The following is a 26,346-nucleotide window of genomic DNA, read 5'->3' on the forward strand; positions in this document are numbered from 1 at the left end:
ACAGCCCGAGCCCCAGCATCTTTGCTCAATGGCAGATGCGAGCTGCTCCAGAGAGGCTGGTCCTCTCTCCTGGGGAGGATGCTGGTCCAGGCCACCTGGGCCAGGGCGGGGCTGCTGGAGCTACCCACTCCAACCCCACATTCCCTCGGGCTCCTCCTTCTCTCCCTACCCACTTGGTCCGAGCCCTGCCTCCCTCCCCAGCTCCTGGCCTTCTCCGTCCACACAATAACAGGATGTGATCCGTTCACAGAGAGGAAGTGGGGAGGACGGGCAGGGCTGATAGTGAGTTTCTGACTCTCTAGGCTCCACGCCTCTCCTCCCTCCCCTTTGGACCAGCCTCAGAGGCTGCCTCCTCTCCCAGGCTCTGCCTGCCTGGGAGTCTCTCCAGGTTCCGGAGGGATGGGTTTGGGGTCTCCAGGCTCGATTCAGGCCGGTGTAAGCCCATGGAGAGATACGCTCTGCCTGCCTTCTAGCTCTGGCTTTGCTGGACCGGAGACGCCTGTTAGAGACACGGAGATTTGGAGAGGCTGGCCTGACAAGCTCTGGGCTCCAGGGTGGTTTTTGGAGCCTGAGCTTGAGGGTGGGCAGGTGGGCTCCTCAGGGCTTCACCTCCCACCTGTTTCTGCCCGAGCCTGATCTAAGGCTCGGGGCAATACAATCCAAGAGGTCCACACCAAGCTCTGACTGCTCGGCCTTGCACAGAGAACGGGCTAGGCTGCCAGATGGGGAAACGGAGGCTCCGAGAGGCAAAGAGCTTGTCTATACCCAGCATGAACTGGGGGCTAAGCTGGAGCTAGAACCCAGGTGTCCTGGCCCCCAGCCTGGAGCCCTCTCATCCCTTAGGCCAGCGCTGCCCCTCGGAGCTCTGTGGTGATGGGCGTGTTTTTACTCCGGCATGGAAGCCACTCCGCGCATGTAGCTACGGAACACTTGAAATGTGACCAGTGCTACTGGTAACTGAATTTGACATTTTCTTTAATTTGAATGAACTTTAATGTAGACCTGTTGCAATGCCTCCCCTCCCCACCCCTCCCAGGGAAGAGCAGGTTTTGGTAGAGCGGGGGCCAAGAGTCCCCCAGCCCCGCACCTGGGAAGCTTGGGGAGGCGATTTGGGTCACCAAAGGTTAGCCTCACCTGCGCACAAAGGTCATACCAAAGGGCTGTGCTTGCAGCGCCGCTGTCCCACTGCCTCGTCCCGAGAACCCAGTTTGAGCGGACAGTCAACCCCGGGTTCCAGAGGAGGAAAACTCCAAGATCAAGGCTAAGTGATTGGGCCACGATCGAGTGGCTGAGAGAGAAGCCCAGCTGGGATTGTGACCCCGGCTGTCTGGGGAGTCAGTGCCCTCACCCCAATACAGGTGACTCCCCTGCATACTCCAGGATCCCTGGGGGAGGCACTGCCCAGTCTCAGGCTGTTGGGATAAGAGCGCTGGGAGGGGCCGTGGGAGGAGGAGGGTGCCCCCCACCCCCATGTTACTCTGGGCGCTCCCCGTGACAGAGACTCAGTCGCTCCCTCCTCAGTCGCATCCTGCAGATGGTGATCTGAAGATAACACCCCTTCCCGCCCCGCATGGCCCACACCCCCTTCTTCTCTCGTAATTAACCCCGCCCCCTGCCCCCGCAAGACCCCTGGTGTTTCTGAGACCCAGTGGAGCTGCGGGACCCGAGTAGAAAACCCTTTCCCACCCCGTGCCTCTTGACAGCCCAGCCAGCTGAGACCCGGGAGCCATGGTCCTCAGCCCTTCCCAGCTCCCCCTCTGCAGCCTGGGACCTGCGATGCTCCTGGGTCCCAGGCTTTGCGGGGATCTCGGGGGGGGGGGGGGGTGGCTGGGCCTTCTGCCCTCTGGCCGTTCCCACACCGTCGGCCAGGTTCCTTCTCCGGCGCTCCGCCCCCTCTCCAGCAGTCCCCCAGGAGCTGCTTGCGTTCAATGGGCTATCAGGCTTCCTCATCACTCTCACGCCCCCTCCCCACTACCCCTGAATCGCTGGGATCCAGACTCCAGCCACAGGCACTCCCAGCCCCAAGCCCCTGGGAGATCTCTCCCAGGACCTCCTGGGACCTCAGAGCTCTGAGGCCCGCTACCTGCCTTCCACGCTCAAGACTCTAGGTCCCGAGCCTCTGATTCTGTTGTTCGGCAATGGTGCCTTCTAGAGCAGCGATCCAAACTGGGGGCCACGCGCTGCGACGGCCCTGGTCTGCATTCATACGCGACTCTGTCGAGTCTAAAGACAGGCAGAAGCCGAAGTCTCTACGAGCCTCAGGTTCTGCACCCTAGGAGTGGGCACTCAGGGATCACACACTTCTCCGACTCCCTTTGGCTTTTTTGGCGGCTGCAGCAGGTTCCATGAGGCAAGGCGAGGAGACGCTTACGGGATGGACAGGAAACGGGGGGGGGGGTGCATGGCTTGGTTATTTATTTATTTTTTTGAGGAGAGGCAGGCAGTGTTGGCCACGGGCCCCTTCAGGGTTCACATCTGCTCGGTTGGGGCTCGGCCAAAGCTGGCCTGGCTGGCCCAGTAGCCTGGCTGCGCTGAGGGGGGACCAGGCTGGCAGGCTGTCTGTATGATGCTAATGAGGGCAGTGGCAGGGGAGGAGGGGGAGGTACCGCTTTTGTCTTGCACTTGTCCTTGCTGGAGGGTCCTCAGAGAGAGACAAGGGGCCCTCCTCTAGACCCAAGTGGCCGTGATTAGCCTGCCATCACTCACTCTGATGGCTCCCAGGGCTTTAGCGGGGCGGGGGTGGACAGAGTTTTGGGGAGGGAGGGGGGAGCAAGCATGGTCCAGGGTCCCTTTCCTGTGTCTTCCAGGGAATGGCCTAAAAAATAGGCTAGTTTCTGATCCCAGTGAGATTCTCTTGCCTCCGTCCTCTCTTAAGGAGCTGTTGAGCTCCTTACTTTCCCACCTGTAAGCCTTTGTGTAAACCTGAGATGCACTCCCCCTAGACTCCCAGACCCAGTAAGAGTCTTGTGTGTTAAACTTTGTCTGAGGCTGCACCTGCTGGCTCCCCACCCTTGGACTGGGGTCTCTCCTATTTCTGAACTACAGAGCCCCTTAACCATATCTGGGTGCTGCTTGCATCTGCCTGTGTCTGAGTCCTGGCCTCATCGCCCTATTTGTCTGTGAGCCAGTCATTGCTTGGACGCCATGTCACCGATCACTGGTGCCAGTGTGTGTGTGTGTGTGTGTGTGTGTGTGTGTGTTGAGGGGGGTACATGGGTGCTCAGTAAATATTGACTGAGTTATTTCATCAGATCCTCGGGGTGAGTGGACACAAATGGGTCATTACCATCATTTTATTATGGGCATTTTTAAATATATACAAAAACAGAGAGGATCAAATAATAAATGGCATGAATCCATCACCAACTTCAACAATCATCCACATGGGTAATCGGGTTTCATTTGTACCTTCATCCCGTCCCACACTCCCTGTCCTTGAAACAGATTATTATGAAGCAGATCCCAAACATCACGTTATTTCATCTGTAAATTCAGTTAAAAATCTTTACTAGTTGCTGAAATTAAACATATCTACTGAACATTCACTCCGTTTGGCTGTGTGCTAGGTTCTGGTAAACTCCTACTTATATTTCAAAGCGTAATTCAAATGTCACCTCTTCCTGGAAGTCTTCCCTGATTGTTCCTCTCCCCAGGGGAGATTAACGGCCCTTTCTTTTGGGTTCTAATTGTGTATCTTCTCCACAGGAACCATTGCTTTTTAGTAATGGTTTTATTTATGTGAGGAGGAACTATAATGTATGCTCAAGAGCTTTAGAATCAAATAGATGTGGATTCAACTTCTGAATCCACCTACTTTCTGAGTTTAATTTCTCCCAACCTCAGTGTCCATGTCAGTAAAATGGGATATAGCGCTCACCTTATACTGTTGTGGGGATTAGCTGAGCTATGGCTCTGAAGCACTTAGCCCAGGCCCACAGTGAGCATTCCTTCAAGAAGTGCTAGCATCACCCATGTGACATGGACTGAGCTGGAGGCAGGACCCAGGTGCTTCCTATGTGTGTCCTGGCACCTGGAAGGCCTTTCTAGAAGAGCATGGTGGGGGAAGCCTCCAGTTAGCCAGAAAAGTAGAAGACTAGGCCCTTCCACAGAGCCCCGGGGGCCCTGCCTGGCTAGGGATGGATTCTTCATCCAGAGAAGCCCTGGCTTGACTTTTGGGCCATTCATGGGTTATCAGTAGAAATATGGAAAAGTAACGGTTTTGCCTTTTTAATGCATATTTAGTTTAATTTTAAACTACAAGCTTCTTCTTCTTCTTTTTTTTAATTTCCCACCTAACAAACATTTCTTGTTATAGAAAATCTGGAAAGAAAAGAAAAAGATGGAATAAAAATTCACAAACTCAGCCCAGATCACCAATGATGATGATTTGATGTATTTCCTCCCTTAAAAGAAAGAAACAAACAAACAACCTGTTCTTTTTTCTTTTCCCCAATGGTAAAATTGCATTTGCATTTTGTTTAACTTTTGCACGCAGCTCCAGCCCTTTAAAGTCATTTTTCATTTTGAAGGTCAAAGTCTGGCCTTTCAGATAGTAGCTCCAAGCGTGAAATGGCCCGATGGTTTGGGTGTGGCTCATTTTAGAGTCAGAAGTGGTAAACGTGTGACCAGTAGAATGTACCCCTTCTGCCCTGCCCGGGCTTCTGTTCTGAAAGAGGACTGGTTTGGGACAGGGTGTTACAGCTCAAACACTTGACACCCTGTTCAGATCTGCGTGCTCCTATTATTTACTAAGAATCTTAAGCTACAAGGCATTCAGGTGTGTTATCCTCTGACCAATGCTGCGCAGCATTACTGGCAGACGGAGCCTCAGAGAAGTGAAGAGACTTGCTCAGATCTCCTAGTTCCGGGTGGGTGAGGATTTTGACTCTCAGCTCACCCTTCCTGTTCCCAGGGACTCAGCCTTGAGTCCCTTCACCCCTGCCCTGCCCTTTGCTGTGCTCTATCTCCTTCTGCAAGCTCACATCTCCTGCTTGCACACCTCTAGTGATGGGGAGCTCACTACCGTTCAGGGTCATCTCTGCTATCCGTAGACAGTTCTTTGAGACAGGCCTCTCTCTCCCTGAACCAAATCCAGACTGTGCGACTCCTCTCGTCACCCCAGTTCTGGGCTCCGAGGGCACAGAGCAGGAAGTCCCTCTGACCTGGGGCAGCCCTGCAGACAGGGGGAGGCAGAGATCCCCGAGGCTCTCCTTTTCAGGCTGAAAAGCTCAGCTTCTCCAAATATTTAATAGACTAATGGCAAAATTAGTAACGGGGGAAGAAGACAGTTTTAGGATGAAATAAAATCAGTTATGTGACAACAACGGCCCTGAAATATGAGGCACGCCTGATGCTTGTGGTTTGATCATAAAGGTATAAAGGTGACGTGTGTCGCTTCTTTATTGTCCTTCGGTTCAGATGCGGAGCCACTCCCTATCCATTTAATGAGGAATTTCTTAGCCTGACCTCTCATCCCTGCCCGTCCCAGCCGGATCATCCTTGTCTAAGGCCTCAGCCACCCTCGATAAGCCGAGGGATTCTAAGCCTCTGATTCCATCTCAGATCGCTCCCAGGAACGCCAGCCTGACACCCCTGGCTACACCCTGAGAGGTCCCCCAGGCCCTGCGAACTCAGCCTGTCTGCACTAGAAGCCAGCATTTGTTTCATCACTCGTTGTTTGTCTCACCCACCAAGATGCGTGTTCCGCCAGGGCAGAGCTGCATAACTATAGTGCCCAGAACAGTGCTTGGCACAGAACACACTTTGAAAGCTGTTCAATGAATGAATACATGCTCTCTCCTCACCCCTACCCTGCCTCTCTTCTACTATTCCCTGGCTTAAAAAATAGCACCAACATCCAGACATTGTCCAAGACGGGGAGCCAGGTACCACCTTGACTCTTCCCTTCAGAGGCCCTCGCTCCCTAGATCCGTGCAGTCCCCGTGGCCAGTGGTACCCCTTAAATTGCTCTTCGATCCTCCCGCTTCTCTCCATGCACTGTCTCTTTGCTGGATCCCACCCCACCCCACTCCACCCCCGCCTGCTCTGGGCTTACTGCCTTATCTAACCCACTCTTCAAGCTGTGGTTGGAGAGATCCTGCCAAAATTCAAGACTGCCTATGTCATTTCCTTGCCCCAAACCCTACAGTGATCCGGCATTATCTATAAGGTAAAGACCAACCCTCTTAACAGGTCCTGCAACGCCCTCAAGACTCCTTTCCCGAGCGCCTCTGCTCTCTGGTCAGGCTGATCTCCCATCAGCTCCTGCGGCCTGGCTCCTTCCCCGCCTGGAAGGGCTCTTCTGCACAACTGCCCAAGCCCAGCCCTTTGCATCTTCTCTCCCTGGGACCCAGGGCAGCCCTGCCTGGCTGCCCCCTTGTCTCCCAAATATGCATCTCCAGCTTGGAACTCGCCTCTTCCCTCCAGACTCACCTACCATCTCCAAGCCTGTTCCTTCCCAGCAGGAATGGCCTGGGCTCCTGAACCCTCCCCTTCTCAGCCTAGTGCGCCGAGGAACTCCAAACCTTGATATCAGCCTCGGGTTCTCTTTCCCTCACACTCCAAGCCATGGCGCGTTACTGGATTCGGATTCTATATCCCAGTTCCACAGCCGCTACCTTGACCCAAGCCATGGGTGTCTCTTGCCTGGAGTATTCGCTAGACTCCTCACCAGCCTCCCCGCGCCTGCTCTTCTTGCTCCCTATGCCTCCTCTCAGCACAGCAGCCAGATCATGTCTTCAAAGCCTTGAAGGGCTTCTTGTCTCAGTCTGATGACAAGCCAGTCCTTATGGTCACTCACAAGGCCCCAGAGGAGACGCCTTGGCAGTCTTCTTTCAAAGCTCCTCTCCCGCCCTTTCCCTGTACTGGCTTCCCACAGTCATGCTGACACCTGCCTCGGTGCTCCTTCCCAGGGCCTTTGCACGCGCTGTTTGAACTCTGTCTGGAATTCTTTCCCCTCTGGCAGCTGAACAGCTTATATTCAACCCTCTGCTCAAATGTCTCCTCTTTTTTTTTTTGTCTTTTTGCCATTTATTGGGCCGCTCCCGCGGCATATGGAGGTTCCCAGGATAGGGGTCTAATGGGAGCTGTAGCCGCTGGCCTACACCAGAGCCACAGCCACGCGGGATCCGAGCCGCATCTGCAACCTATACCACAGCTCACGGCAATGCCGGATCCCGGATCCTTAACCCACTGAGCAAGGCCAGGGATCGAACTTGCCACCTAATGGTTCCCAGTCAGATTCGTTAACCACTGAGCCACGAGGGGAAGTCCTCAAACGTCACCTCTTAAAGGAACCTTCCCTGATGCTCCTGTGTGAAACAGCACACCCTTTGCTGCAGGACCCCATCCTCCTGTCCTGTCTCGTCTTTTGTTCCCCTATCGTCATGTGACCTATTTGATCTATTTATTTGTTTGCTTCCTCTCGAAGGTGAGCTTCATGAGAGCGGGGACTTTTTTGTTCACTGCAGGACCCCTGGCATCTCAAAGAGTGCCTGGTCCACAGGCAACATCAATAAACATTTGCCGAATGAATGAACAAATGAATGGTGGGCTTGATTCTTCCTTTTCTTGATTTTTTTTTCACCCAGGGGGCATTCCCATTTATATGCTCTTAGCAGCTCCTTCCACCTCCTTTGAAACTCTGGAGCAGTGGGAATTAGATAGGGGTTTAATGTAAGCTCTACCTGTTGTTCGCGCCTGTGTCTCCGGTTCCACGCTAGACGCTACATGTGTGCTAGCGAATGAATGACAGCGCGCTGGAATGCTCCTTGGGAAACTGACCAACAGGTAGGTCCTTCACAGAGGGAACGAGCTCTAGACACAGGAGTACCTAGGGTTTAGCCCCATATCGCCTTCTAACTTACTGTGTGACTTTGAGTAAGTGACTGTCTCTTTCTGGGTCACCCTTTCCCCAGCTGAAGAACGAGGAGTGAGACGACGCTGCTCAGGATGAGCCTGTAGGCCAGAGAGACTGAGAAACCTGCACCCATCATGTGATTCCATGACTGACCTACAGCCCTGGGCAGGGGGGCAGGGCTGTGCTGGAAACACTGGGCAAAGATTTGGCCTTGGGACCTCTGCTGCCAGGCTGGGCTCTTGGCACAGGGCCAGCCCTTTAGTTTCTTGGCAGCGTGAGTGGGCAGAAGGAGGTGATTGATCGTCCCCCACTGGGGGGTCCTGGCCATAAATCTCACCAGCCCAGTAGGGTCGCCTGGGCCCCAGGAGTCACAGCCAGTACATTCCTTGGCTGGCTCCCCGGGGTGCTTTCAGCTCCTCCCGGCTCCCGGGCACTGGGACCCTCTAAGGGCAACGGCACCGCAGGCCCCAGCTCTGAGCCCCAGAAAGCCTCTGTCCAGAGAGTGCCAGTCTTTCTGCAGGCCTGACCTTGAGATCATGTGGCTTTGCTTTGAGCAGACCTGCCCCAGTCTCCCAGTGAGTCAGAATTTCTTAACACTTTGTACCATGGAAACCCCAGGCAGTCTGTGGACTGCTTTCCAGAGCAGAATTTTTAAATTCATATAAAATGTGTGGCATTGTGAAGGAGACCAACTGCACTGAAACAGATCTGAAAAAACTTTTTTGTTGTTTTTTTAGGGCCGCACCCGCGGCATATGGAGGTTCCCGGGCTAGGGGTCAAACTGGAGCTACAGCTGCCGGCCACGGCCACGGCCACAGCCACAGCAATGCCGGATCCTTAACCTGCTGAATGAGGCCAGGGATTGAACCCACAACCTCATGGCTCCTCGTTGGATTCGTTTCCGCTGTTGCCACCAAGGGAACCCCTGTTATGATAATATTAAAAATACAGGTTTGCAATAGAGAGACTGTGGGTTTTATGATAAGATCTAGTGGAAGTTTAGTCCCCATGACCATTCTGCCTCCATCTGATGAGCAGAAATGGTGCATCCCGAATGGGTGCATCTGCAACAATCGTCTGGTGATGGGAAAACATCACAGGGGCACTATGACTCGTGGCCTTCACACCTGATGGGAGGAAACGGTGACTTTCAGTTAGCAGTTAATGAAACGCACACGTGATGTTTTCCCCATGCGAGTTTGGGGCCCGGTTCTGCCCGTGGGCCCTTGTGAAGGGAGTGCTAAGTGAAGGGAACCGGGGGAACAAGCACTGAGTCTGAGAGGAGAGAGACTCACCACAGCCCGCTTCCTCAGAACCGACTGAAACAAAAAAAAACCTAGGAGTTCCCTGGTGGCTCAATGGGGTAAGGACCTGCAGGTTTGATCTCTGGCCCCGGGACTTCTGCACGCCATGGGCATGACCAAAGTAAATGAATAAAATTAAAAAAAATAAGGAGTTCCTGTGTGGCTCAGCAGAAATGAATCTGATTAGTATCCATGTGGATGCAGTTTCAGTCCGCGGCCTCACTCAGTGGGTTAAGGATCCAGTATTGCCATGAGCTGTGGTGTAGGTCACAGACAGGGCTTGGATCCCACGTTGCTGTGGCTGTGATGTAGGCCAGCAGCTACAGCTCCGGTTCAACCCCTAGCCTGGGAATCTCCATATGCTGTGGGTGTGGCCCTAAAAAGACAAAAATGAATAAAATAAAATAAAGTCTACCCTAGTCTGTTAATGGAATCACGGAATCACAGGCTTAGGGAGTTGGAAAAGCCGAACCCTTTCTGCAGATGCCCCCGCTGGGGTAATGCGGTTTGCAGCCTCTGTTCGTGCACTCCTAGGGACGGGAACTCACGCTCTTCCCAGGCTGACTGCTCTGTCTTCTCTCAACAGCTGTAACCGAGTCCCCTCTCACACAGAGACAAACAGGCACATGCTTCACGCCCACAGCTAGAGGACAGAGAAAGATAAAGCCCCAACTAGAGCTAAAATACTTCATTTGTCCAGCAGTCATTTTCTGAGCTTCCCGGTGGAGAGCGCAAGGTAGGCACTGGATATGCTGCGACTCACCTGCGTAAAGCTTTTGTGGGGTTGTGCTGACACTGGCGTGCTGGGGGTGAATGGACACGAAGCCCTCCCTCCAGGGAGACAGACACTAAAAGAACAAACACACATCTCTTCACAGGCATTATCCCAGGGTGGGGTTTGAGATCAAAGGACGCCCCTTGGGAAAGTGACATCTAAGGCAAGTGACATCTTGGAGGGCTGGTTAGCGTCTGCCAGGCAAACAGGGAAGAGCAAGTGTGGGGGAGGCCCTGATGCGGGAGAGAGCGTGGCTATTACTAGAAAGTGAAAAGGCACTGGGGCCAGAGGAAGCCATACGGAGGTGAGGGCGGGTGGTGGGGTCTTCAAACCCATGCTAAGAAGTTGGCATAGTATCTGAGGAGTCACTAGTAGCTCTGAAGGGGTTTAAACAGAACCTGTTTGGATGAATAAAACAAAGTCTCCAGGGAGTTCCCGTTGTGGCACAGCGGAGATGAATCAGACTAGCATCCATGAGGATGCAGGTCTGATCCCTGGCCTCGCTCAGTGGGTCAGGCATCCAGTGTTGCCGTGAGCTGTGGTGTAGGTCGCAGACTCTGCTGGATCCCACATTGTTGTGGTTGTGGCGTAGGCTGGCAGCTGTAGCTCCAATGTGACCCCCTAGCCTGCGAACTTCCATTTACAGTGAGTGTGGCCCTGAAAAGCAAACAAAAAACAAAAAACAAAAAACAAAACCAACCCCACAAACCCCAAAGCAAACAAAAAACCCACAAATCTCCAGGAGCTCTCAGGCTTGCAGCAAAGACATTAGCAAGATGAAATACAAGAATGAATTCAAAAGACCTTTTACTTCCGTGGTCTCAGCACACTGAATGTGTCTTCCTGCTTTTCCCCAGGCTGAGCGCTCCATCCAGCTGCCTTCCCCAAGCTGTCTCTCTGCTGGGTCCAACAGTCCAGCTAACCTTTACTAGTATCACCTCCTCCAGGATGCCTTCCTTAACGATTTAGCCAACAGTGCTTCCCTACAGCACAGCCCTGAGCGTGCTATGCCGTGTGCAGCATCAAGGACTGTTTACTTGTCACTGTCCACCCTCCCTTCCTCCAAACCACCCCCAGGATGGGGTCGGATGTGGGGGGCTGGAAAAAGAGGAAGTTGCAGAACCTTCAGCTGCAAACTGGCCCCTTCTCTGCCCTCCCCAACTAGTCTGGGGTCGGAGTAGGACTCTGCCACCTGCTGGCAGAAACTGGAATGGCAGGCTGTGTGGGGGTGGGGAGAAAGGGGACTCCCAGGAGCAGTGGGGTCCCCTTTGGCTTTTCTGACGGGGAATCCCACAAGATCTAGCTGGATGCAGGGCCTAAGGTGACCTGATGACACGGGCTGGCAGAGCTGGGTTGGGAACAGGAGAGAGGAACTGAGTGCGGATGGAACAGTGGCTCAGAGATGAGTACACAGGGTCCAGCACGGTGGGGCTGCAAAGGCTTGAGTCCAGACCCTGGGCCCAAGCCAGAGCAGCAGCGGGCTCAACTTGCTACCATGGGGACCCAGGGCTGGTCCATGCAGCTGGAGAGGTGACCCCCTCGTCTGGATGAGGACACCTGGAGAGCAGGGACCAGCTGAAAGCCAAGTGTCCACCCACACCCCCCTCTTCCGGAACAACTTGTTTTGCTATAAAGCTTGGGACTTTGACCCGGGAGGTGTGTCTTCCTCCCGTTGGTCACCTGATGTCCTTCCTGCTTATCCCCCTCCCCCACAGCCCCCAAAGCATGGCCCAGGGAGTCCTTGTCCTTCCCTGGGCGTCTGAGGGAAGGAGGGATGCTTGGATGAGAGACGCAGCAGCTTGGGGACTGATAGGAGAGGCCGGGCTGCTCTTGGGAGGGGCGACTGGCTGGAGGGGGTTCACGGCAGTGACTTCCCTGCCCATCTCTTCAGAGACACCCCGCCCCTGGGGTTTCTGCCTCCTGCTGCCTCCGGACTCCTTTTCCTTTGAAAGACCCTGTGTACTGGGTCTATGTCCTGGTCCCTCACCGCTTCCCTCTTTCCTTGGCTCCCTCCTTGCCCCCCCTACACACACACCCTGGGGAGACTAGACGCTCTCATGGCTCAGCTACCAACCCCGTGCCACAGGCTGCTCCCAGATCACACCTCTCTACTCCAGACCCAGGATCTCGCTGCCTCCTGAATGTTTCCAAGGATAATGCACCTGAGCCTGAAGCTCACTATCCCTCCCAAGCTCCTGAAACCTGCTCTGGCCCCTTCTGAAGTGCCGCCATCCGCCAGCTGTCGGAGCCAGACACCTGGGAGTGAGCCCCAGCTCCTCCCTGTCCCACACTCCCCGCTAGCTAATGTTGTAGTGATCACGTCTTGTCCATGGATCCTCCTAAATAGCGCTCAAATCTTTTCCCTCTGCCCTGCCCTGTTGCAGCCCGCATCCCTGGCCGTGGGGCTGCTGGAGCCACCTCCCTGTGACTGTCCTTTCTCTGGTCTTTGCAAACCCCTTTGATGCTCCCCTCTGTGTGAAAAGGGGCTTTCTTAAGTGCACATCTGACCCTCTGACTCCCCCGTTTAAAAGAAGGCATCAGTGGTTGTTAAATTCAACCCCATTCCTTGCATTCTAATCACTGATTCCCTGGCTGTTCACGAAGCCACATGGTGCCTACTCCAGCCGAACCTTGTGCCAGGACACTCTGAAGACACCAAGTTGGGATGTGGAGGGAGAGCAGGACAGACACCTACCAGAGGCATCGCTCGCCTCCAGTTCAAGTCCCCCTGGCTCATTCTGAGACCCCTTCTTTGCATGGCTGCATGCGTCTGCGGCAGTGGGCACACCTCCACACACACACAGGAAGCAGGGATGAGGCGTGATGCCTGGGTGCTGCCACTGGCAGTCGAAAGGGCTTCCCAAAGGGCAGCAGTCTGTTGGCTTCTGAGCAGAGAGGCTGTGAAGGGGCTTTAGCTGCCACGCTGGCTTCTGGGGACCCTCCGTTCCTCTGAGACTTTGCCCTGGTCTGCTGACTCCTTCTTTCTTGGATTCTCGGCATCCCTGACTTCTGGTACTCCTAGGGGGCAGGGATGGGAGTGGCGTGGAGGTGGAAGACCCAGCATGACCCTTGGTCCTGGGGCCTCAACAGGTACTTGAGTCATTCTCAGTTCCTGGGCCAGAGGGCATGATGGGCTCCCTGGGATCTTGGGCCTTGAGGGCCCCAGGCTGGACTTTCTGCTGGGGTATCCTCCTTCTGTCCTCCAGAGCAGGGCTGTGTCCAGCACGTGCCTCTCTGTGATGGTGAAGAGGGATCAGAAGGTGAGAGCAGAGGCCTCTGACCAAACCCAGATCTTGTCCCTGCTTCCAGGGGCCACATCTGTGGCCAGGAGGAGGAGCTGATAGGGCCAGGTCAGCTGGGCCAGGTGGGGAAGCCTGGGGCCTGGGACCCCGAGGCCCTCTGTCATGATGCCCATGGGATAGCATGGATTTGGAGAGCTACTGAGCTGAGCCCAGCATGCAAGGACAGAGCCAGGGCTGTGTCCCAGGACGGGGCCCTGAAGTCTGGCTTGGCTGAGTGAGGACAGGTGAGGGGAGAAGAGGAAAGGGGCCAGGCTCTGGGGGCGGGGACAGCCTTGCCCTTTCCCTAGCCTCTGCGGCTTTCCCCATGCATCCTGAGTCAGCCAGCAAGTTTCTTAATCCCTCTGTCAGCCTTCCAAGCGGCCCCGCCTGCTGGGCTCAAGCAAGAATGTGTCACTCCTTTCCCAAGGCCCAGCCCTCCTGCCAGGAAAGGGGAGCTGCTCCACGACTCCAGCTCCCGGAGGCCTGGGGCTTGGAGGTGAGGCCCCAATCTCCCCGCAGCTCCCCGATCCCCAGACCCCTGGTCTCTGGGAGATGACCTTGAACCAGCCTGGGTGCACTAGGCGTGGCTGGGGGAGGTGGACGGGAGGCCCCGGGGAGCTCATTACCATGGGAGGCAGGGCAGGCTCCCCCCACTCCCTCCTCCTTCTCTCCTCGCCTCTTCCTTACCCGCTGCTCTCCTCCAGGGTCACTCTGAGCCCTCAGCAGACAGCGACAGACCCCACAGCACCTCCAGGAGCCCAGATTCCAGCAGCTGGAGAGAAGACCCCGGCAGGAGCCGCCTGCAGCCATGTCAGCCCTCAGCCTGGTCATTCTGGGCCTGCTCATGGCAGTGCCACCTGGCAGCTGTCAGCAAGGTAGCACAGGACCGGGCCAGCCTGGGTGGCTGCCGTGAGGAGAGGGCCAGGCTGGGTGGTGGGAACCCCGGGGCGGGGGGTGGAAGGATGACTTCTGGCCCCTTGCATCACCCTTGGCACCTGTAGTTTGGAGGGGGAGCAGGGACTGGGCCAGCCAGGGGAACCTCCAAAGGCAGACACCTCTGAGCCATGCTTCTGTCTGCGGCTTGTCTCTTACGAGTGAGAAATGGGGGCCACAGAGGATATGCTGGGTCTAGGGTCGAGGAGGGGAGTTGAGACCCAGGCTCCAGGAGCCGGAATTGCCCTTCAGGTGGCTGGGTCCTGAGGGCAGACGATCCGTAAGGGGGCTATAAGGAGGGGGGTGGGTAGCGCCTGCGCCGTTCCTCACCCTCAGGCTTGTGTCAAGGGTTTGCTCATGGCCTGGGCCCAACCGCTCATCATTTCAGCTTCTTCCTCAGAAGACAATGCCCCAGTGTGGTCCAGATCCGCCTCTGTCTTGCTGTGCGGCCTTGGGCAAATCACCGCCGCTCTCTGAGACTCAGTTTTCTCATCCATAAAATGAGGACAATAAACCTGTCCCGCCCACTTCCCAGGCAGCTGCCAAGCAGGAGTGGGAAAAGGCTTTGCATCAGAAAAGCACCACACCCACCATCTGGTGTGCTCCCTGCACTGTGAGGCTGCATTTGCAGCAAAGGCTGGGGCACTTGGCAAGTGGGACATGGGTCCAGAGGGGGTTGGCAGAGGTGCTTCCAGAGCACCTCTCCTTCGCAGAGGCCCTGAGCTCTCAAGCGTGTCTGGCTTCAACTTTGTCTCTCAGGTCTCGGATGCCCTCTTGGGAACTGAAGATCAGAGGGGTTGAGTAACTTGTGTGGGACACACAGCAGAGCAAGAAGGGACAGGACTCAGATCACTTCTCTCCTCCCCCAGGCTCCCCCCCAACACTACACCTTCACCCCAAAGCCCCCCCCCCCCAGAAAGAGGAGCAGGGGACTGAGGTCCCTGGTGTGTCTGGAAGGAGTTGGCTGCAGGGTCTGTTGGAAGCAGGGATGGGCCTCCCCGGGCTTGAGTCCTAACCTTCAGTCCTTGAGAAATCATTGACCTGAGGCAACAATGGGTCTGAACCATTGGTTTTTGGGGAAACAAGGAGTCCAAAATACGGCTTTTTGGAAAGTATGGAGCATCTAGTAACCACACTGTGTATTGTTTGTTACCCAAAGAGATAAGCCGCAGGGCAGAGTTCCTGGAGCCCCCTCCTTCCCAGCACCTGCCAGGCTGAGAGAGAGAGCCCAGAGAAGAGGCAGGACCCCCCTGCAGCAGGAGAGCCTTCAGGTAGACTCAAGGAAGGACTTTTGAGTGGGACTGAGGCAGAATAAGGTTTCGGATGTCCAGCCTGGGCTCCTCGTGATACAGGGAGGCACTAGAGACACAGCGATGTTGGCCTGGAGGGAGGACCCTTCAAAAGTCTCCTGCGGGCCTCTGTCCCCTCCTGAGACATCTGTCTGCTGCTGTGTGTCTGTCCTCGAAGGGCTGGTCTTCCTTGGGCTCCCAGGAGCACAGCGATATCCAGGGAGAGCAGAGCCCTTTGGGGACGTCAGTGGGTGAGGGCGGAGGCTTCTGGAAACCCTTGAGAGTTAGAAGTGGTGTTAGGATCAAGGGGCAAAAGGTAGAACAGGTGCACGGATGGGGCCTTGACCTGGCCTCTAGCCCAGTCCCTTGGGCCCCCAGCCAGAGGAGCCCAAAGGGGCTCCGGTTTTGGAGCTCCCTCCTGGGCCCCCGAGACCTGGAGGAGAGCTCACCCCGCTGCCTGTCCTGCCTTTGCAAAGACGCTCGGTCCCACCCCTCTCTCCGGGCACGCCTGGCACCCTGGGCTGAGCAGCCCTGCCTGCCTGCACACCCACGCCTGCTTACCCAATCCCGGAGAAACCTCAGTTACCAAACAGGATCTCCTACGTGCCAGGCCAGTCCTATGCATTCTGGGCCGCCCCAGCCCCGCTGTCCGGGCGGCTGCCCTTTGGTCCCTGGGGCCTAGGCACTCCCTGGGGGGCCCTGCATGTGACCCATGGTGGAGGGGGTGGGGTGGGTGTGGGAGGGGGCCCTCTGTCTGGACCTCAGACTTGGCTCTCTGACCTTGTTCCCTCCTCCGCTTTCCTTCTTCAAATCTGATCTTTCTCCAAACCACCCAGTGGGGGGCAGGGGCCCGATGGGTCCTCATTCTCCCGGAAGTCTCCGGGCAGCCCTGGAGCAGGTGAGGATGTAAGCCCTTCCCGCCCGCCCTGTCCTGTTCCGCACGGGCTGGCCAGTCCCTGCGGTAGCACACACCTCCACCCCTTCTTTCCAGGCCTGGGGAACCTGCAGCCCTGGATGCAGGGCCTCATTGCCGTGGCTGTGTTCCTGGTCCTTGTCGCGATTGCCTTTGCTGTCAACCACTTCTGGTGCCAGGAAGAGCCGTGAGTACTGCCTGGGGCTCAGGGGCTGGGCGGGCACAGGCAGGGTGGGCCTGGGACCACGGCCACTGCTGGCAGAGCAGTGGGAGGAAGGGCCCAGACCCCTCGCGGTGTGGAAAGGACCCCGAGACCCAAGGTTTCGGGACCAGAGCAGAGCCCAGCTGGCCGCCAGCCCTGGGAGCACATGCACTGGGAGCTCTGGGGAGACGTCACCCCTTCTTAGAGACTCAGTGTCCCTATCTGTGAGGGGGGCTGTGAAAAGCCCTGGACAGGAAGTTTCTGACCCTTCTTTGGAGTCAGCTACGGTGCCCCACACGGGGTGGGGGTACAGGGAGCAATGCGACAGACAGGACTCTTGGGATCCCAGATTCTCAGACAGGAAGGGCAGGCCAGTGGGGAAGAGCCCCTCCCAGTGCAAGTACTGATGCTGGAGGAGCATTCAGAGGGCAGTGCGGGCCTGACCTGGGCGGGGACGGGCACAGAGGAAGCGTCTATGGTACATTTACCCCAAGCCCAACCAGGAGTGAGTCCGGCAGAGGGGGTGGGAAGAGCCTTGCAGCTGAGGGAAGAGGCACCAGGCCCCTGAGTGGCAGGTGGAGCACAAAAGTAGGGAGGGCCCGGCTGAAACCCAGCTCACTCTGTGCCTGCAGACCCCTGGGGCAAGGTTGCATCTGCCCCCAGCTCCGCACAGGTGGCTTGGTGCCTGGGTGCCAGCAGCAGCCCCGCCCTGCCCATGGAGGGAACACAAGCAGCTCACGGGCCGGGCCAGAAAGAGGGATGGAGGGGCCCGAGAGAGGCGGGGAGGTCGCAGGACCCTGGTGCAGCGGAGTCCTGAGCCCTGGGCTTTATCCTTAGTGCCCCAGAAGTCGGGGCAGGTTTGTGACCCAGTCTTGGGGTGCGAGGCGGCCCAAGCAGAATCGCTGGCTGCCCCGTGGCGGATGCTCTGGGCTGGGCCAGTCTTCAGGCCAGGAGAATGACGAGGAGGCTGAGCGTGAGGTCAGGGGAGAGGCTGGACTGTGGAGGCAGCAGAGGGGATGTCGAGAGGGGACAGGCCAAGCTGTCTAGGAGAGGGTCGGGTCACAGAAGACAGCAGGGAGGAAGGAGAGGGGTGACGTCCAGGCTGCTGATGGGACTGCCCACCGAGACATAGAACACAAGAGGCAGAGCTGGGCCCATTTGGGACGAAAGTCTGAGAGGCCTGCGGGATGTCCGAGGAGCAATGAGCCGCAGTTAGAGCCCTTGTGACCCACCTGCATGAGAGCAGCGCCTGGAGAGGTGGGGGCAGAGGCCACATCGCAGTGGGTTTAAACTTGAGTTAGAGGCAAGGAGATTTTTGTTGGAAATATTTCTTTGCTGTTTGTTTTGTTTTTCATCTTTTTGCCTTTTCTAGGGCCGCTCCCGTGGCATATGGAGGTTCCCAGGATAAGGGTCCAATCGGAGCTGTAGCCGCCGGTCTACACCAGAGCCACAGCAACACGGGATCTGAGCCACGTCTGCAACCTAGACCACAGCTCAGGGCAATGCCGGATCCTTAACCCACTGAGCAAGGCCAGGGATCGAACCCGAAACCTATGGTTCCTAGTTGGATTCATTAACAACTGAGCTATGATGGGAACTCTGGAAATATTTCTTTTCTCACATGGCCCCTGTTCTGCCTCCAGTGGCAGTACCTATCCCCCGAGGGAAACCTTCTGGAAATCCTGGGCAGACACTGCGTCCTGCTCTGGGGCTGAGCCAGGAGGAGGGTGGGGGCCAGAATCAGGCTGCCGGCAGGGCTCTGCTGGAGAGGAGGTTTCTGCCCTAGAGTCCATAGAACAGGGCCTGGCTGGACACGGGGGAGGAGAGGGGACAGAGCGGGAGGGGACCCAGGGAGCCCTTCTGATGATCCCTGTCCCCAGCGAGCCCGTGAACATGGTCATGACCAAGGGAAACAAAGCAGACGGGATCCTGGCAGGAACTGACGGCAAATACTCCTCCAGGGCGGCCAGCTTCAGGTGAGATACTGGCATAGGCTGACCACCTGTGCTCCAGGGGCCCCCAGGGACCTCAGGACCAGGGGCTTCTGAGGGGGAGAGGGTGGGAAGGCTGGGAGCTCAGGTGGGGAAGCGCTGAGTGAGGAGAGGGGGCTTAGTGTGGGGGCATTGTGAGCAACGGGGGCTTTGAAAGGACTGCAGGGGACATGCAACCTCCGTTTGGGGAGAGGGCTCAGTAAGGAGAAAGGGACTTGGAGGGGGAGGGGCTGAGGGATTGGAACTCACAGGGAGGGGTGCAGTGGGGAAAAGGGGCTCAGTGTGGGAAGGGGGTGCTGAAGGGATGAATAGGGGGACTCAGTGCAGGGAGGAGGCTCTGTAGGGGGAGCTGAGTGGGGAGGCGGGTTCAATAGGAGGACGGCTCAGTGGGGAAGGGGGGAGGGGCTCGGTGGAGGAGGGAGATGGGGTTCAAGGAGCTGAGAGGCCTCAGGTCTCTGGATGTGGTCAGGGGAACCCCTTTCTGGGGCTCCAACATTTGTTCTGGAAGATGCTGCCCTCACAAGTGCAGGATGGGGCAGGCAGAAGGGGAAGGGACAGAAAGGGGGATGGGACAGAAGGCCAGGTGACCCGTGTCATCCTCTTTCAGGTCCAGTGAGCATGAGAACGCCCCTGAGAACATCCCAGAGGAGGGCAGGGTCCACAGCACCCCGATGTGACCCTGCTGGCCTGTGACCCATGGCCAGCCCCCTCCTCCTCTGTATAGAAACTGCGGCAAGGGGCTGATTCCGCCAACCCCCACTGCCCGCCCTCCAGCCAAGGTCGGAGCTCAGACTGTATTCAGGTTGGGGCTCAGCTGTGGCCCTGGGGTCCTGGGGGGGGGGTGTCTCCAATTCAACTAAGAAGACCCTTCTGAAAAGGACGATGGCCCAGCACCTCTCATCCTGCCTCACCTCTCCTTCCCCTGACGGTGGCGATGGCCCTTATTTCTGTGAAATAAAGACACTGTGTGCTTCGGAGTCTGCATTCCAGGGGCCAGCCCCTCAGGCTTCCAGTGAGGCCTGATCTTGCTTTCTGGATCATCTTCCAAAGCCACTGTCACGGTGACTGTGGAGGATTTCCTGGGAAGCACCCTCTGGAAGAACCCCTAGGGCCAGGGACTTCACCCCCTGTTCCAGGCAGAGACCCCCCCTATGAGCCCCTCTACTGACCTGCCCTTCACAACTGCCCTTCTGGGCTCCTCTTCCTGTAGCACCAACTGCCTCTGTGCTCGGTTGGTTTGCTCATCTCTCATCCGCCTGGCTCTGACCTCCTCCCGTAGCCCGTCTAGGCTGGGCTTTGGGCACAGGAGGCACTAGGACAGAGTCTGGAGCTGAGACTCAGGAAGCCCCGATGTGAGTCTGGAGTCCCCGGTCAACTTGCTGTGTGACTTCGGGAGAGTCACGTCCGCTCTGAGCTCAGCTCACCCTCCGAGGGCTTGGCCAGCATCACCCCAGAGCTCAAGCAGAATCGTCCTCACCAAAGCCCCTGATGCCCAGCTCTGGGTGGGGCCAAGGACTTGGGTCCCAGAGGGACTGAAGCAGAAGGGAGAGGACAGAGGGGGCATGACTTGGCCATGCTCGCTGACCCTGGAGGGCCCTCACCTCTGTCATTCTTATGGGAACAGCCTCTGCCTCTCCGTCTGGGGTGACAGCCTGAGGCAGACTCACCCATGAGCACCCCCAGATCCAGAGGAGAGGGGCTGGAAGGTAGCAGGCAGCCCACCTTGTCCCAAAGACCTCCCTCTGCCCCCTGTCCCAAGCCCTCCTGTCACAGCCCCTCGTTTCTCCATTACAGCTACTCGTTTGCTGCTCCAGGCCTTCACCCACACAGCCCTGGGGAGATGCATCTGAAATCCAAATTATTCCTCTCACCTCCCTGGGGTCTAGTTTGCAGCCTGCAGCAGGGAAAGATCCCTGAGCAGAGGGCTGGCTGGGGGCTTCGCGCTGCTGTGTGACTTGGGCCAGGATGCCTCCCCTCTCTGGGCTTCAGCTCAGTGAATGGGGGCTGTAGCTCTTGTGATTCCCACTTTCCTTTTGTGCACGTGGGTGGATGTCTTCTCACCCACCTCTGCCACGTTAAACCCTGCATATTCCTTTCTCTTGGCCCTGCCTGTGATCCTCTTCCTCCAGGAAGTCTTCCTTGATTAGCCGGGGGGGGGGGGGGGGGGTAAAGTCAGGTGACCAGCCAGCCTGGCCTCTCACTTACTGAAGGAGAACCCGAGGTGCCTAAAGGGCATCTGCTAAGGCACCAGCACCCCCTTCTTCCTTTCCAGCCTCCTGGTCTGGACCTTCTGGCTGCAGGAAGCTACCTCCCCCACCCCATCTCTGTCCCCAGTTGTCCCTAGGGGGTTCCAGTCTGACCCCTCCCTGGCCTGCCTCTGCCTCCCTCCAGCCCCTCCCACTTGTGAGCTTTTACCAGCAGAGGCCCCTGGGAGCTGCTGTCCTGCCCTGGTGCGGGGGTCAGAGTCCCCAGCACCCTGCCTGGGCCTCCACGGACAGGACCGGGATGGTGGGAACCCCCCGGGGGCCATGCAGGTGCTGGGCTGACAGTGACCTTCCCCCCACCCCATGTTCCTGCCCTGAGAGGGGGCAGGGGGCATGGAGCTGCCGGCCCCGAACTGCCGGAGCCCCCCAGTCCTTATCGCTGGTTGCCACCTGCCAGCCCGCCCCGAGGAGGGAGGGAAAGGAGGCTGGGCCCGGGCCAGGGCGGTGCTTAATGACCCTCGGGGGCCTAATCGCTGACTGGCAGCCGCCGAGTGGCTCACGCTGGCTCCTGGAGGAGGCTGATAACGCACCAGCTGGGCCCCCCACCATCTATCGGGGCTGCGCAGCCAGTCCCAAGGGGGCAGCGCTCAGGGGGCCCAGGAGGGGGAGCCTCTGGGCTGGGGCGGGGCGGCAGGGGAGGTGGGGGATGCTCTCTGCCCCCGCCCTGGGGGAAGGGGATTCTGAGCTCCTTGATTGGCAGGCAAGTGGGAGGACGCTCCTTCGGTGCCATCCTGCTCCCTCCTCCGCCTTTTCGCAGCAGGCAGAACGCCCCCCACCCCCTCGCCCCCCGAACCTGGGCTTCTCTTAGGCTCTCCCAGCCTTTACCCGTCTCCGTCCCTCTGCCTGTTTCCATCTCTATCTTCCTGTACCTGTCGTGTCTCTCTCCTCTCCTTCCTGAACCTGAACTCACTGCTCACCAGTCCTTCTCTCACCTTTCATCTGTCCCCTCTTTCCAGCTGGCTCTCCCCGTTGCCCCCTCCGCAGCTGCCTACGTGTCCACGCTGCCCTAAAGCCGATGCTTGGCGGAGAAGTTCCGTGCCCGCGATGGAGTCTGGCATCTTCGTGCAGCTTCCGCCCCTCGGATCCCTCTGCCTGCTCTCTGGGTAGAAGGGTCAGGCTGCCCAGACCCTGCACTAGGACAATGGTTCTCTTACTGCCACAGGACATTCTTGCTCCCCCTGCTTCCTGGAACAAGGCTCGAACATTTCATGTTCTTCCCCTTCCGCAAACCTGTGGATTTCCCAGGGCTACATTATAGGTTACACCTAAACTCACGCGGGAAAAGCTGCACGCAGGAACTGCAGAGTCGAAGGTGATGGCAGCACAGCTTACTTCAGTTAGACTCAAAGGGGAACTTCCAGCCTGGAGTTGGTTTTGAAAAAAGGCTGCGGAGATCTAGCTTGAGTGTCACCTGTTAGTAAGACAGAGACGCAGGGCGTTGGGATGGTTTTCAAGGTGACTTGCCTCCCGCTCAGAGTGACATGAGCAGAAATACTACTGCTCATTGTGCTTGGGAGCCATCAGATGGGACTGCTGCTGGCCTCTCCTCCTCCGGCCCAGGGTAGAGGAGCGGGGTTGGGGGAGTGCAGAGAGTTGTGACCCTCTGTTCTCCTACCTGATCCCCTTGGACCGAGCCCACAGGTGAGTCAGATGCCTGGACTTGCACTGGGCCGTAGATGGGAGGCATCTGCCTCCCCTCTAGATCTGGCCCAGGGCCTGGACCCCCCAGCTTGGCCCTCCTCCCAGTGTTAAGTTCCCAGCAGTACATACAGTGGCCAGGAGCTCGGGCTTAAGATTCGTGCAGGCTCTGGTTCAAGTGCCAGCTCTTCTTCCCACTGCGTGTGGGACCACTTGGCCTTTTAGATGCTCCGTGCACTTGCCAGGAGAAGTGGTCCTGTCATGCCTTCCCCGCGAGGCTGCTGGGGAGACGCAGACATGATGTATGTGTCTGAGACTCGCCAGAAGTTCTCTAGGCTCAGCCCAGAAGCCATTTCTGGGAAGTGTGTCCCCAACCCCTGGGTTAGGGGTTTCCTCTGTGCAACCCCAGCCATCTCTGCACTCACCACCCTGTGTGGTCTGTTCACTGGTCTGTGTCCGGCCCCAGGTCTGGGCACTCCTCAAGGGCAGGCCTGGGGTGACTTTCCTCTCTGATCACCAGCACCCAGGTCAGGGCTGAGCCCAGGGAAGGGAAACCTGAGGGGTGGGAAGAGACCCAGAGGAAGGGGCTAAACCCAGTCATCTGTCCAGCTGTACGTCTGTCCATACCCCTCAGACACACACCTGCACCTGCTCGCACAAGCTCTTTCCCCTGAAGGTCCCGGGGTCAGGGAACACTGATGCTCCATCTGGTCTGCAGTGGGTTGGGGAGGGGCTGCTCTTCTTCTGCCTGTAGCCTCGGCTGCCACCTGGTGGCTGCAATGGGAAGGGCAGATTCAGCAGAGCCTTTGAACTTCACACCTTTAGGCGACTCTTCCCCCTTAAGCACTGGGACCAGAGGCTTTTCCAGGGCCTGGCCCCAGGGACCCCATAGGTTGTGCCAGCACGTTGCACCGTGGGCTTCAAGGGCAGCATGGCCTCCAGCGCCCCCTCCTTGTGTTATTGGTGTGGTGTAACTTGCAGCTCCAGTTCAAATTCTGTGCCCCCATCTGGACTTCCATATGCTGTGGGTGTGCCCAAAAAAGGAAAAAAAGATTTAGAGTAAAGGAGTAAAACTTTTGCGGCGCCCTGCTCCCTCGAGACCCTGGCCCCCTGGAGAAGCAGAGCAGAGAGAGTTTGATGAGTGAGAAGGGTGGAGGGAGGTCAAGGCCAAGTCCCACTCTGGGCCTGAGCAGCCTGGAAGACGGTAGAGCCACGAAGGACCCCCAATTGGGTTGTGCAGGCCTCGGCTCTACCTGTAACCTGGTGAGACTGCATCTGCCTGCGGGGAGGGGGCGCCTTTTTCTGATTCGCATACGGGCACCATTCAGGCTGGCGCACAGCACGGAGAATGGCAGGTGGGTGCCCGAGGACAATCAGGAGCATGTGGGGTGAGGATGCATTTGGACACATGGCGTCTTGGAGCTCGTGGAACGTTACAGGGAGCAGACTGGGGGCAGCTGGGTGCACAGGAAAGACCTGAAGCTCCGTTGAGCAGGTAGTAATTGAGCCAGAGATTGTGTCTTCTAGTTGGCTGCCCACTGGGAGGGTGAAAGGCCAGGTATGGGCCAGGCCTGGGCCAGGCAGCATGCACACAGCCCGCTCTGACGCTAATGTCATGTGACTTTGGATCAGTCAAGTCACCTGAGCTCCAGTTTCCTCCTCCGTAGACTGAGGGCAGTACATGGTGTCTGTCTAATAGGAGGTGTCGTGAAGATGCAAAGAAACGTGTTTTTCTCTGCACAAACACATAGAATAGGGCCAAGTATACAGTTCGTGCACAATAACTGTTAGCTTCTGGGTTTTTATGGCTATTGTTATGCTGAAAGGAGGGACTCAGCTGGATGCAGGAGCACAGTGTGTTCGAGCAAAATCCTAGTCACCTTGAACTGGAGCAAGGCCCTCACCCCCCACCCCTAAGTCCTCAGCCAGCCTTTGGTCTGCAGAGAACTTCAGCCAAAGAGTAAGTGTAATCGGAGAAGTGAGAAGATGCAGAAACCAAGGAAAACAGTCAAGACCAAACAATACCAACTAATGATGGTTTAGCCGTCACGCAGAGTCAGGGCCCTTTAGTTTCTCCTCACGGGCTGCAGGTGATACTCGGAACCCCATCCTCCGCGCTGTCTGTCGGTCGCGGGGCCCCACCAGGTGGAAGAAGTGAACCACATGCCGACCCGACGGTAGCCAGGACATCAGCTGCCACGATTCCGACTCAGAGAAACGGGACCAGGCTGACCCCGGAAGGAAGATGCGCGGTGCTCCGTCAAGGGGGCTGCTCAGGCCGCGGCACGACCAACATGCTGGCTGCTTGTGGTCCCCTGCGTCTGTTTATGCCCCTGAAGCTCTCCTTTAAAAGCTCTTGCCCCCCGGTGGTCAGGGGGGTGAGGGCGCCTGTGGACACAAGTCCAGCCTCCCCCGTTTGCCGACCTCAGGGATAAAGCAAATGTTCCTTCCCACCCAGCTCGCCTCTCTTTACTGGCTTTGAGCGGCGAGCAGCCAGACCCCCGTTTTAGCCCCTTTTACTGATATTGTGCTGTGAAAGCTGAAGCCCAAGGAAAGGTTGGCTTCTGCCAGAGGTCATGTGACAAGTTGGGGTAAGAGCCTCTGCTTGGCTGGTGGGGACGGAACATGCTGGACCCGGCTGCTCTCCTGGACCTCTGGACGCACCAACATAAGGGGGCTGGTTCGTTCTGCGTTGCTGAGCCGGTACAGTTAGGTAGGGGGACTTTGCAAATGAATAACCGGGCTTCAGACCAGTTCTGTGAGAAAATGCAGAAACAAAGGAAAACAGAGCCCCTGCATAGAACAAGGCTCAGTATTTGTTGGGTGAATGAGTATGTGTCAGCTAGTCCCAGCTCAGCTAGTCCCAAACTCAAATAATTTGCATGATCTTGGGAAAATCACTTGACCTCTCTGGGTCTCAGTTTTCTTTTCCATAAGTGGGCATTTAAAAAGAGGCTCTAGGAGTTCCCTGGTGGTACAGTGGGTTAAGGACCTGGGGTTGTCACTGCTGTGGCTCAGGTCACTGCTGTGGCATGGGTTTGATTACTGGCCTGGGGACTGCTGTATGCTGCAGGAGTGGCCAAAAAAAAAAAAGAGTTACAGCTTGTTATCTACAAAGGGGACAATAAGGTGCTTTGGAATAGTTTTAGTGAGAACTATTGTATGTGTGAAGTGCCCAGTAGGATGCCTGGTGCATAGGGGATCAGTAAACTGGAGCCTGAATTTTAGCTGAGAAACTTCACCAGATGGTACAGGAAGGTAAGGTCTAGAACAAGACGTCCTTAGTTCGTGATTATGATGAATGTTCTTTCAGTTTAGCTATTTTGAAGTCCCCCGCCACGCAAGGGCACTGTCGGAGGTAGCTCACTGTCAGGGCTTTCTCGCGTTAATGCCTGAGACCCGAGCTGATATTTTCTCCCGGTCCATTATTTTCCAGTGTCTTTTTCTTATCGTAGTTTTCTCATATTACTCACTTAAGCAAAGTATACACTTTGTGATGGTACCCTGTGTGGTTTCACATTGAAACTTTGCTTTATATCGCCTGTGTGATGTTTGTTGAGGAATTATTAACGGTGTCCTTTTTATGATTCAGTAATTTAACTTCCGTGACAGGGCCCAAGATACCAAATTTGGAAACTTTGGAAAGCTCTTTGAGAAAAAGGGGTTGGGGCGGCTCAGCTGCATGTTTGTGGTGACAGTCCAGCGTAAAGCCCTAGCATGAGGTCTGGCAGACTGTTGACCCAGGGCCACCATGCACAGCCACCTGCTCCCCAACCGCAGCCCATTCCTATCGCTCACCAGCTGCTGCCCAGTGGTACCTTCTCCCGTCTCCCACCCCAGCTGAGGGTATTAAAAACCTCCTCTCCAAGGCCATTCTGGAATTAGACTGCAAGCCGGC

The 26,346-nt window shown here is 56.8% G+C and overlaps 1 protein-coding gene and 2 long non-coding RNA genes across 5 annotated transcripts; 1 reads left to right on the forward strand and 2 right to left on the reverse strand.

The window, feature by feature from the left end:
- Positions 1-3,278: 3,278 nt before the first annotated feature.
- LOC146402990 (uncharacterized) lies at positions 3,279-10,982 on the reverse strand. The gene is made up of 3 exons (XR_014808401.1): positions 10,742-10,982; positions 9,926-10,010; positions 3,279-9,805 (listed from the first exon to the last, which is right to left on the reverse strand). It is a non-coding gene; the product is annotated as an uncharacterized LOC146402990 (long non-coding RNA).
- A 2,944-nt stretch (positions 10,983-13,926) lies between these two features.
- On the forward strand, positions 13,927-19,523 carry PDZK1IP1 (PDZK1 interacting protein 1). 2 transcript variants are annotated; one of them, XM_084965162.1, is made up of 4 exons: positions 13,927-16,338; positions 16,432-16,540; positions 18,436-18,531; positions 19,154-19,523. In XM_084965162.1, the coding sequence occupies exons 2-4, from the start codon at positions 16,455-16,457 to the stop codon at positions 19,221-19,223; spliced, it is 252 nt and encodes an 83-aa protein (XP_084821288.1). In that variant the 5' UTR covers positions 13,927-16,338; positions 16,432-16,454; the 3' UTR covers positions 19,224-19,523. The 2 variants fall into 2 exon arrangements, with proteins under 2 accessions (XP_084821288.1, XP_020952357.2); XM_021096698.2 differs by having other exon boundaries at positions 13,927-14,093.
- LOC110261234 (uncharacterized) lies at positions 17,894-23,129 on the reverse strand. 2 transcript variants are annotated; one of them, XR_002345218.2, is made up of 4 exons: positions 23,091-23,129; positions 22,874-23,003; positions 22,581-22,726; positions 17,894-22,221 (listed from the first exon to the last, which is right to left on the reverse strand). It is a non-coding gene; the product is annotated as an uncharacterized LOC110261234 (long non-coding RNA). The 2 variants fall into 2 exon arrangements; XR_002345217.2 differs by having other exon boundaries at positions 22,581-22,729; positions 23,091-23,120.
- Positions 23,130-26,346: the final 3,217 nt, after the last annotated feature.

Source organism: Sus scrofa, chromosome 6 (genome assembly GCF_054392235.1).
Source record: "Sus scrofa isolate SSC_HxYL_T2T_F1_AM1 chromosome 6, Sscrofa_HxYL_maternal_Yorkshire_Landrace_v2.0, whole genome shotgun sequence".
Classification (NCBI taxonomy): Eukaryota; Metazoa; Chordata; class Mammalia; order Artiodactyla; family Suidae; genus Sus; species Sus scrofa.

Excerpts from the sequence above, each read along its gene's own strand:
- PDZK1IP1 (XM_021096698.2), top strand. The coding sequence starts at position 14,027 with ATGTCAGCCCTCAGCCTGGTCATTCTGGGCCTGCTCATGGCAGTGCCA. Across the intron at positions 14,094-16,431 it reads ACCTGGCAGCTGTCAGCAAG|GCCTGGGGAACCTGCAGCCC; the intron begins GTAGCACAGGAC and ends CCTTCTTTCCAG. Across the intron at positions 16,541-18,435 it reads TTCTGGTGCCAGGAAGAGCC|CGAGCCCGTGAACATGGTCA; the intron begins GTGAGTACTGCC and ends CCCTGTCCCCAG.